Consider the following 11,754-nt stretch of genomic DNA (forward strand, 5'->3'; position numbering starts at 1 on the left):
TAAACTAGAGTTTATATATATAATCATTATAGAAAATAGTCTTAAACGTAGTCTTGAATTTATTATTTATTAGAAATATAATATAAATTACAAAATAAATGTATTTTGTTTAAGTAATAAAATGGACAGCAGATAAGACACCAACTGATCTAAAAATATAAACGAATGTTAGTTACACACATTAAAACACTCAAGATTTAAACAAATTGAACAATTGTTCAGAATTCACACACTCAAAGACAAAAAAACCGTACAACTGTAAATATTTGTTTATTTTACATAATAGTTAGGGATGGTTGGATTAATAGTTGACTTAAAACATAGACATAACATTAACAACTAGCCCAAATTCTGGGTGTGGTGCACTCTACCACCTACGATGGTCTACCGTGGTTTAGGGCTACCCATACTTATAGGACATAATAAAGAGACAGATACACTAATGTCAAAAATATAGTATCATTTCATTAATATTGAGTCCAATATCAGAAACACGTAAAAATTGCATTAGATTTAATTGACATTTTTTTCACGCTCGTGGAGCTCGGGATTGGCGGGGCGCCGGAGGAACCTACAAGGGCAAAATGAAGCCTGAGGCCTGTGATGGATGTGGGAGTGGGGGCACAGCACCCGCACATCCATCGGAAGGCCTAGTAGGACAATAGAAGTAAGAAAATAATACATCCGGCGCTCTTTCGCCCTTGCGCCGGCCCGGGGGCTTCGTGGCTTGCGCCGAACTCTGGCCTACGACACTTGTGTGCCTTATGGATCATTATCAAGGCAAAAAATGACCCAAATGGTTGAATTGCCTTTATAATTATATANACAGATTAGACATAGTTTGCCTGCCTCCAACAAATCCTTCACACCATTCTTTTTGAATGGCAAAATCCGGTTGCTTATTTACTCGATGCTTGTAAGGCCAGAGGAGGTAATACGTGTTATTAAGAGCAAAACCAGGTAATAACTTGTGTTAAATTTTGATTTGCCACTAAATTATTTTCTGGTGTTTTGGTTAATTTTCTTTCAAACCATCATAATTAAATCATTTTTACTAAAACTCATGAATTTTTGATCTTGTCTAATTTGGTCTTATTTTAATAAGCGTGTTGTAATAAATATGACAATAAAAATACATATAGTTTGAAATAAACAACAAAATACAAGTATCGTTTTTTTGTCTTTGAGTGAATTTTAATTTTATTACCTTATGTTATAGCTGCCAAACAACTATCTTCTTGGATGGTCGTTTTCTACCAATTGTTGGTGAACTGAACTTAAGTCCTACAAGTAGATAATTAAATTGTAGCATTTAATTTTTCAGAAAATAAAAACAATGAGAAAATGGACAAAAAATTAATTAATTAAATTAGTTTTAAGACTAAATTTTTTCATGCAAAACCAATTAAATGTTATTTTATTCTAGAAAATACGCATTGAATAATCTTAGCCATATGTATACTATAAATTAAAAATGACAATTGCCCAGGCTGATGGTTATGGTGTTATTTGAGGAAGAAAAATTGTACAAGTTAAAAGTAACATTTTCTTGCTGATTACTTTTTGTTCGGTATTGTGGTTTTGTTGGCACTTGTAAATAACGTTTTACATTTCAAAACTGTAGCAATTTACCTTGAAATATTTCACCGTTTTAACTTTAAGCTCTGCTGTGGAATCTTCGTCGCATACAATTATTGTATGAGGATGCTGCTGGAATGCTGAAACAGTCCACATATGGTTAACCCCTTCTTCAATTGCCTTATGAAGCGCATAGGCCTTATGTGATCCTGTAATTAGGATCATCACCTAAAACACATCAATAGGTTAGCTACCAAATTATTATGTGTCTATTTTCTTATATAAGAGTAATAAATAGGATTTACTAAAAGACAGTTATGAGATCTGCAAGGCGATGAACTTGTAATTTTGTTATTACCCATCACTTTGGCCTATCAGACAAGTTTTTGCCATTTCAGTGAATCAGCACATAGGCCCAACACTGAAGATGGCAAAATGTTTCAGACAGACGAAAACATCAAAGATAGCAGATTACAATGATCAGTAACAACAAAATTAAAACTACTGTGAAGATTTATATGTTATATAGATTTACCTCCTTTGCATCCATAACAGTTCCTACGCCAACAGTAAGTGCCTGTTTTGGAACTTTTGAAATATCATTATCAAAAAATCTCGCATTAGCTTGTAATGTTTCATAAGCAAGAGTTTTGGCCCGAGTCCTTGAAGATAATGACGAACCGGGTTCATTAAACGCAATGTGGCCATCAGGTCCAATTCCTGTAAATTAGAATTTTTTCTTATGATCAACAAAAACCTTCAATAAAAGGTTTGTATCTTACAGTTAATATTATAAGAATGGGGGCAAAAAAATTGCTACGAATTTAGCTAAAGTAGATCGCTTCATTGATCTATTGAATATAAGTGAAATAATCAAAACATAGACAAAATATTTTATTTCTATTAATACTTTTTATGTGCAATATTTTTGTTTTTATTCCCATCTAAAAAGTATGATCAGATAATGAATAAAATCAAAGAAAATTTAACTAAAAGATAAATTTATAAATTGGATAGTGATCCGTCTTAATAAATGTACAAAAAAAAAAAAAAAATGCTAACGGCTGTAAATTTTAAGATTAAATAAAACTGCACACTCACCTCCTATAAATAAATTAACACCACCATATGATAAAATCTTTTCTTCAAATTGTTTACACTCAGCATTAACATCCACTGCATTGCCATTAAGTAAATGAACATTTTCAGGGTTTATGTCGATATGCTTAAAAAAGTTATGATGCATATAATAATGGTAACTTTCAGGATGATCTAGGGGAAGTCCTGGGGAAAAAAATGATTTTCATTATTCTTTTTATTTAAAATCCTACATAAATTGAGTTAAACTTTAAGTACTTACCAACATACTCATCCATGTTAAAAGTAACTACATATTTAAAAGATATTTTGCCAGCCTTATAATACTCAACAAGCAATTGATACATTTTTAAAGGAGTACCACCTTAAAAAATTAATATACAGATACGAATCAAGAGTAAAAATCAAGAATAAAAATACTACTCCAAACAAAATGGATTTAGGATTGTAGAAAAAAAATAATAAACTTACCTGTCGGGAGACCAAGTACAAAATATTTGTTTGGACCAGGATTAAAAGCAGTGATTTTCTTAAGTACATACTTTGCAGCCCATTCTGACACCAAATCTGCATTGTCAAGGATCACAAGCCTCATAATGCTTATCCTAAAATTATATTATTATTGGTTTTATAGCTTTTCATATATTTGAGTCATTAATAATTATGTTCTTATACAGTACTACAATTCAACAAGTAATAGCATAATTATTAAATAACCAAAAAGCTAATAGCAGACATGCATCAAATAATCAGCAACAACAAAATAATAGTAAAGGTGTTAACAAAAAATCTGAATTTTTTAAAATTATTATTATTATTTTAAAATGCCAGTGCTACACAAATATCTTTGTTGCCTTTGTGTACATAATTAGAAATTGTTTCAAAATCCTGAATATTTAATTCAGTTATTCATCGAATGAACCGTGTAGTTTTCTTTCTAATCGGCCTTTAATATGCATTATTTTTACAAACGAATTCATTATTGTAGTTGAACAGAGTTTATTCTAAAATCCAAGCTTCCTTGAGAAGAAGTTAAAGCTCTTTCAAGAGTACCTTTGATGGTCAAATTTGTTTCAGTGAGAAAAGTTGGTTAGTTGGAGGATTATTCCCAGATACTGGTCTATAATATACATTGAAATCCTTATTATATGTTTTATCACTTAATTTTAAAGTCCTTATTAGGGTTTCTAATTGAAATTGAAATTTCAATAAATAAAAAAATTCCAGACAAAACATTTAGGCCTATATTTTTAAATTATATCATTTATGATATTGGTAAAACACTATTATATTTTTTGTTAAACAAATAACAAATTTTGATAGCCTGGTTGTGTTAAATTGGGAAATTGTTCTGTGTGGTATGTGGCATATTCAGAGGATTTTAATTTTAACCCAGCAACAATGGGCCAGACTGAAATTATTGATAACGACAAAATTACAACAAATTGTGATCATACTTTGGTTTAAAATAATGATTATTGTGTTTCTTTGTTTCAAATTTTCTTAAACCTGATTTTTAAACACAATTATAATATTAAGTCTGATATAATCACTTCAAGATAATTTATATTATCTATTAAAAACATAGTTTTTAACAAGTTCATAGGTTTAAAGATTGTCTGGATCCAGTCAGAAATATACAGGTGAATATTTTTAAATCTTACCAGTTGTGAATCAAGCAAATACTTTTTTTTAAACAAATTTTGTTAGCCTGGTTGTGTTAAATTGTGAAATTTTTCTGCCTGGCATGTGAGTTGTCAAGAGGATTTTAACCTTAACCCAGTGAGGATAGACAGATTAAAATGATCGAAATGCAAAAATTATGATCATACTTCTGTTTAAAAATGTGATTATTACGCATCAAAATAATTTATATTATCTATTAAAAAATAGTTCATAGGTTCAATGATTATCTGGATCCAGGCAGAATCGTTAGGCAACTATTTTTAAATCTTATCAGTTATGAATCTAGCAAAACACTTATATTAATCTGGCTAGCTGTGTTAAATTGTGAAATTTATCTGTGTGGCCTGCAGGGTACACAGAGGATTTTAATTTTAACACTACAGAGATAGGGAGGCTAAAATGATCGATAATGACCAAATGAAAACAAATTATGGCCAATATTTTTAAAATCTTATCTGTTGTGATACTGGCAAAAATCTTTTATATTTTTCTTTAACAAACGATGAATTTTGTTAGCTGGGCAGACTACAATTACAAATAATGACAACAAAGCAATAACTTTTTTTTAATACACTGATATTAATTTGATCATATTTTTGTTTAAAAATGTGATAATTCATTTTGGGTGGGTCAACAATTGAGATGTTGATTATTTGTATCTTTTGTATAGAAGTAAAAAAAAAGAATCCTTTCCACAAATAACAAAAATTATACATGCTTGCTTATATAATTCATAAATGTATGTAAAACAAGTTTAAAATATTTTTATATATTGAGATACTCAGACAGAGATTTAAAGCTACAATAGTTATAGTTATAGTTGAATTATCACATTTTTAAACAAAAGTATGTTCACATCAATATCAATGTATTAAAAAACATTATTTGCTGTAGTTTGTTCATTATGGATCATTTTAGTCTCCCTGTCTTTGCAGGTTTATGAGGGGACATAAAATCCCCTCGGCACCTCCAGACCACACAGAAAAAATCCATAGTCCAACACAGCCAGACTATTAAAATTTGTTGTTTGTTTAAAAAAAAAAATGCAATACTGTTTTGCCAATATCACAACAGTTAAGATTTTAAAAATATTGGTCATAGTAATTTCATCATTATTGATTATTGTATAATTGTATACAATAATCAATAATGATGAAATTACTATGACCAATATTTTTAAAATCTTAACTGTTGTGATATTGGCAAAACAGTATTGCATTTTTTTTTTTAAACAAACAACAAATTTTAATAGTCTGGCTGTGTTGGACTATGGATTTTTTCTGTGTGGTCTGGAGGTGCCGAGGGGATTTTATGTCCCCTCATAAACCTGCAAAGACAGGGAGACTAAAATGATCCATAATGAACAAACTACAGCAAATAATGTTTTTTAATACATTGATATTGATGTGAACATACTTTTGTTTAAAAATGTGATAATTCAACTTGNATTTAAATGTTGATTAGTCGTATCTTTGGTATAGAAGTAAAAAAAAAGAATCCTTTCCTTAAATAACAAAAAATATATCTGCTCACTTATATAATTTATAAATGTAAGTAAAACAAGTTTAAAATATTTTTATAAATTGAGATACACAGACAGAGATTTAAAGCTACAATAGTTATAGTTATAGTTCAGTTTACCACTAAGTACCATTTTGTCTAAAACTGAGTTATTAAAGAAATTGAACGCATTATAATTTTCATTTTGTTCAAAAAGGGGGACACGCTTTCTAATATTATTAAATATTACATATTATCCATAATTTCTGGACATTTTACTTATTTCGGTAGATTTCTTTACATGAATATGGTTATAATTGTCTTGTACGGTCTTTGATTCGAAATGGCAACTTACACGAATAACTGAATGAGAGCCGGATTAAGATCGAAGAACTGTGGAACACAGGTATACGACTGAAAGTGAAACTGAACTACTGAAAGGAAACTTGTGCTTGTGCAGTTCACCGACCCGTTATCAAAAACGATTGGCGATAAGTCGTTCGTGAATGATCGCCTTGAAATGACCGAGTCTGAATAACACGATGTGCGGATCGTTCACTTTCTCTTTACCCAAAACCCAGTTCTCGTCTGATGACAGTCACTCTTCCTTTCTTTTTGAATTAATTTTATACGATTTTCTTCTCTTTTTAAATTGATCAATGTTGAAAGGAACGTAATGAGTACGTGAAAAAAAAATTCTCTTGGCATACCTAGTGTGCCTATGCCCAGTCATGGTGTGTCGGGTTTAAGAAATGTCCCGAGTTCTTTGCCTTGTTAAAATTTTGTTGAAAAATATGTTATTTTTAAAAGCGATACCTTAAAACATTCCGATATCGGAGTCAACTTGACAGCCATATTGATTATATATTATCTAGGATTGCTAGTTGATTTTTGTTTAAATTTAGGAGGATACGACCTAACCAATGAAATCCATCGATTCCTCCTTAAAAAAAGCAATCCTCTTCCTAACCTACCTTTATAACGATGTCCTAAGAAATACTCAATTTCCTGTACAACGGAAGTTATCCATTTAAAGATGATCCCAAAACCCTATAAACCTAACCACCTACATATCCTAGAAAAGTACAAGAAAAGGTCCTTCCCATCCTAGAACAAAACATCCCATCTTAAGCAGTTTGACTACTGGAAACACCACTTCAGAATCCAGAATTGCGACTATGTCGTATACGGAATTCTTTTCTTGAGCAGAACTGCCCGAATGCTTTCTTTGTGGTACACAGATTTGATGTGGAAGATCAAGTGCTTGCTTTCACCTACTGATTAATCCTCCGATCATACCTCCTCTTATTCCTTCCCACTGACTCCGTATTATCAACACAAAACTTCGGCTGAAAATGTGAAAATTAAATATAATGACAAAAGGCAACCATTCGGCGTGGAACATCCCACTATACGTACATAGTATCCCTTCCTTTAGTACACCATGTCCACTTGATATGTACATCGACAAAAGAACATAGAATCCATATGCAAGACTAAAAAAGCAGGAATTGGCTAGGCATTACAAAAAATACTTGCGACCCTAGACAAACGATCAAAACTGATGCTTCACAATCTCTAAACGACTTACTATAAATTTTCCAATTTGCGATCCTCCTAATAGAACTCTGCGAAGAAGAATTTAAAAAAAGGATTAAAATGTTGAAAGATATATTCTCGGACAGACAAGTAGCATGAAAGGTTTAGACTGCACCTTCAATTCAAAATTGATCTGGGAATAGCTAATATAATTGCAACTCTAATGTGGTGCACGGACGCGACGGTATTAAAAGGAACGACGTAAACTAGCAAAAAGTTGCAACTCTCACATCCTTTGAACTAGAACAAATCAGCGAGCCCCAAAGCTTGCTAAAACTTGAGATCCAATAGATCTCTTTGCACAAGAAATACTTAAAGGTGGGTTAAAAGTTGCAAAACTATATTTTCATCCAGCCAAGCAGTACTGAAGCCTTTAGACTTTACTTTCAACCCAAAGTTGGTCTAGAAATGCCTCTCTTAGGGGATCGAAATCCGGTAACCGGACATGGAGGGATTGAAAGCAACAAAGAGCCTGGAAAAATGGCAAAAACAGGACCATCTATCTCCCCTTTGAACCAGAGCCGCAAATCACAACCCAAAACATTCTAAAAGCGTAACTGAATAAATGAGTGGAGAAATAAGTAAAACCAGTCCCTTACACTCTTTGAACTAGAACCGCATATTGAGACACCCCGAAATATGCTAAAAAGCGGAACTGAATGGTGCAGAAAGAAATAACTAAATAAAAGAAGTTTCTTAACTTCTCAACCAGTAAAACAAAAATCTAGTACTTTCTCAGCAGGCAAGTCTTCACAAGATCAGATATCGGAATGTATGCTATATGACCGAAACCGGATAGATCATTTTCTTGGTTATGGATATAGACTAGGGTCAATTCCACTATTGATTTATTAGGTCCCAGTGGAAAAGGGAGACCACAGTCAGTAACGAGAAAGTGAGCTTAAACTGCACAACCGGAGCACAATTAGAACATTGAAATTCTATCAAATGAATTTATGATTTTGCGTTAAAACATGGCTCAATCACAAATTCATCATAGAAAAAGTCTTCAATTGTTAGTTTTACGTTTAATAACGACTTTTTAAATTACAAGACCCAGACTTGATAGTGTTGTTGGTTGATCAATTAGATAACATCTCCCCCTCATTCGTTTTATTTATTTAAAAAAAAATCTCTTAAATGATTAAGCATTTTAATATGTTTTTCTGTATCGGAAAATCCTTTAGCAGATAATTACGTACTCCATGTGCATGGAGATTGTTTATTTGTTTTTTAATTTATAAAGTATTGATAATTTTAGAACAAGCATGGATCGTTATCATTAAAATATGATTGCTAGTTAGATCCACCACCTTGCAAATTACGCAAAATGTTTTAACAAAATTAACGCATGGGGGGGCGGAGTTTCTTCGCTGCCTTGGACAAAAGTAAAAGTTAGGGAAACCCGTTACGAAATGATTCCAACGTACCTACGTACATAGTGGGCTACTTATTACATAAGAATTCATGCATTAGGTTTTGAGTACCGCCACACAAGCAGATAAAAACACACCCTAAAATCTCAAAACGAAAAATTTCGAGAGTAAGACGAGTTCTAGTTGAAATATGAATTCTTATCGATTATAATAACAATAAACTTTATCAATTTTAATACGATTTGTACGTTTTTAAAAAAATGACAGCCGTCTGTTGAGTTTGTTGTATCTTAAACAAAAAAGTCAAAACTATATAAAGTGGCAAGGCTAAAGTTAAGGTACTCCTAAATTATAGAATATTCATGGATTTTATTTTGTTGTTTATACATAAACACCGAAGCAGGGACCACATCAAAGACATATCTGATAACCAGTCAAATCGTACTCTCCAGGCGTGTTGGGTCTACTAGTTACAAATGGAAGAATTTCTTCCCTCAGCGGGTTTTTCTTGCCGAAATGAAAGGCTCCATAGCAACAATCCGTACAACAACATAGTCGACTTCCTCAAAGAATCTGTCAGCTCAGACACCGAAAAACCAGTGGTCACGGTCACCGATATAATGCATAAACAAATATGAAAGAGAAAAATGTTTGAAGGAGTACGACATGGCGAACACACTGAGGGGAAAATATATGCAAGGTAAATACCAAAATTATGGTTCAGCCACATCATCTGCCCATACTTTTCACATCCATTTGCGGTTTCCGACAGAACCGTTGTCTGTTTGCCATACCACCTTTATAAAATCGGCAAAAATATAGACCAGCGTGTGAGTTTGTCCAGTAAACCGTGACGGACCAGGACAAAAGGTTCTTCTAGAAATGACGAATGGTGGAGTGAGTGCGGTGTTCGATCCTTTTTAAAAAGATAGTTCCTACTCACAGTAAGTTGTTCTTCAACGACTGGATTTTGAGCCTTTTAGCTCTTCATCAGGTTGAAGGAGTTCTACAACCTGATGATGAGCTAAAAGCTCGAAATCCGGATCGTTGAAGAATAACTTACTGTGAGTAGGACCTATCTTTTTAAAAAGGATTAAAAGGTTTTTCTGTCCTGTCTCTTCACTTCCAAAAATAGAGCCTTTTTTATTCCGCTGTTGTGAGAAGTCGCCTGTTCTAGGCCTACAAAAAGTAACGTAATTGTAACCAACATAAATAAACTCCAAATAAGAGATATAATAGCTTCATTAAGGCTAATAAAGTGGTTATCTAATAGGTGGATAAGTGTGGTCGGTCCTATACGGGTACCTTTCTAGGTGGTCTGGGCACTCTGAGCCACGGATAGGGGACGGACTTGGACTTTTCCTTAGCAGTTTAAGTGATGTAAATTGTTTTTATCCACGTCCCTCTGATAGTCTGTTGTAAGAAAGAGGGATACACACCTCTGAAAATTAAGCACCTGGTATCCGCTGCGGCGGCGGCGCAGGTGGGTCGCGGGCTGCCTCCACGTTTTCCCTTAAGATATAAGGCAGATGTGACTTTCACAAGGCAAAAAAAAATCATAAGAATCCTCTCTTACAATTAAATGACAGAACAATTCAGCAACATTCGAGTACTTTTCTAGCCATGGCTTGTAATTAAGATAGAGTAATTTGCCCCGAGTTTAATAAAACCGTCTTAACTCGTCTAGATTAGGTTCTCTTGTACCACTGTTTTGCAATAAAGTGGATGAAACAGCCACCCATATCATCTCCTGGAAGACATGGTATGGTATGGTAATTAGGTTACTAGGAAGCGGGGTTTGTGCTCCCCAGGCACTGCAGCCTTCTGGCTTATTGTACCTAACTAGTTCCTTAGCTTAGTGCAATAGACTTAATCCTTCTTCTTCGAAGTATCAGGTCATTGACTGTTGCTGTTTCAATTTCATTCCCTACATTTTTTCGTATGTTAGGTTAAATATTCATTGTGTTCGAAGATGATATGGGTGGCTGTTTCCTCCTCCTCGTTACATAATCTGCAGATGGGATCATCGTTGTTTATGCCCATGTTGTGTAGATATTTTCTCAGATGGCAGTGACCGGTTAGTAGTTCTACCACTCCTCTGAGTCTAGCCCTCTCCAATTAAGCTGTGATTTTGCCAGTCTTGGTGAGGGTTGGTTCATCATAAGTTCTCTAGGGCCGCTAGAGTTTAAGAGGAGGATTCTATACAAGTTTTTGTTACCCCAAGTATAGGTTCGGAGCGTATATGCGCTCTCAACACGACACGCAAGAATGGCACAATTACACAGAAGACAAACACTAGAATGAGTAGAAATACGTTGATTGGATATAAAAAACATATTTTGCATTGTATAAATTCACTGTTTTCCACATCCTACATGTATTTGTTAAATTTAAACAATGTTTGTAAAACCCAGGCCCTGAAGATGATCTCAATAAAGATCGAAACGTTGGCACGATAAAGAAAATGTTTTTCTGAAACCTACATCACACCAGACCGCATCTCACGATTTCTGGATAATTATGGACTAACGGTCACTACTCACCACACATTGTAAATTAGTTCAATCTAAGCATAGGATTACTACCAAATATTGCACACACTTAAAAATAAAAGAGTTAAAGAAATATAATCCTATTGAGAAAAAAGACTGATTTTCTAATCTAATTATTTAAAATAGATGCATGTATGTTACGTGGACATGTTAATAGAATAAATCGGTCCCGGATAGTTAAAGGGATACTTTCTTTAGCGGACTTCCTTTTTCACTTCCCATTTTGTTGCTTGCCTAGTTTCCTTCCCCGAGTAGTTGACCCATTCCCCTCCATGTCGTCTGATGCTTTTCTTCCTCATGCTTTCTTCTTTAGAACGCGTCTGAATTTTCTACTTTTCGCAAACCTGGAGTTACGTCTTACGCTT

At 33.4% G+C, this 11,754-nt stretch overlaps 1 protein-coding gene across 1 annotated transcript; it reads right to left on the bottom strand.

Moving 5' to 3' along the window:
- Nucleotides 1-51: 51 nt before the first annotated feature.
- On the bottom strand, nt 52-6,389 carry LOC106672619 (glucosamine-6-phosphate isomerase). Its single transcript, XM_014404176.2, has 8 exons — nt 6,218-6,389; nt 3,148-3,281; nt 2,939-3,040; nt 2,680-2,862; nt 2,114-2,298; nt 1,633-1,806; nt 1,208-1,284; nt 52-149 (listed from the first exon to the last, which is right to left on the bottom strand). Exons 2-7 carry the CDS (start codon nt 3,269-3,271, stop codon nt 1,231-1,233), a joined length of 822 nt encoding a protein of 273 aa, XP_014259662.1. The 5' UTR covers nt 3,272-3,281; nt 6,218-6,389; the 3' UTR covers nt 52-149; nt 1,208-1,230.
- Nucleotides 6,390-11,754: the final 5,365 nt, after the last annotated feature.

This window comes from Cimex lectularius, unplaced genomic scaffold (genome assembly GCF_000648675.2).
Source record: "Cimex lectularius strain Harlan isolate CLEC.00 unplaced genomic scaffold, Clec_2.1 scaffold100, whole genome shotgun sequence".
Lineage (NCBI taxonomy): Eukaryota > Metazoa > Arthropoda > Insecta > Hemiptera > Cimicidae > Cimex > Cimex lectularius.

What these genes read in the sequence shown, in the direction of transcription:
- LOC106672619 (XM_014404176.2), bottom strand. Translation starts at nt 3,271, where the DNA reads ATGAGGCTTGTGATCCTTGACAATGCAGATTTGGTGTCAGAATGGGCT. An exon ending in TGTACTTGGTCTCCCGACAG is followed by an intron (nt 3,041 to 3,147) that starts GTAAGTTTATTA and finishes TAATTTTTTAAG; the next exon opens with GTGGTACTCCTTTAAAAATG. An exon ending in TAACATGGATGAGTATGTTG is followed by an intron (nt 2,863 to 2,938) that starts GTAAGTACTTAA and finishes TTTTTTCCCCAG; the next exon opens with GACTTCCCCTAGATCATCCT.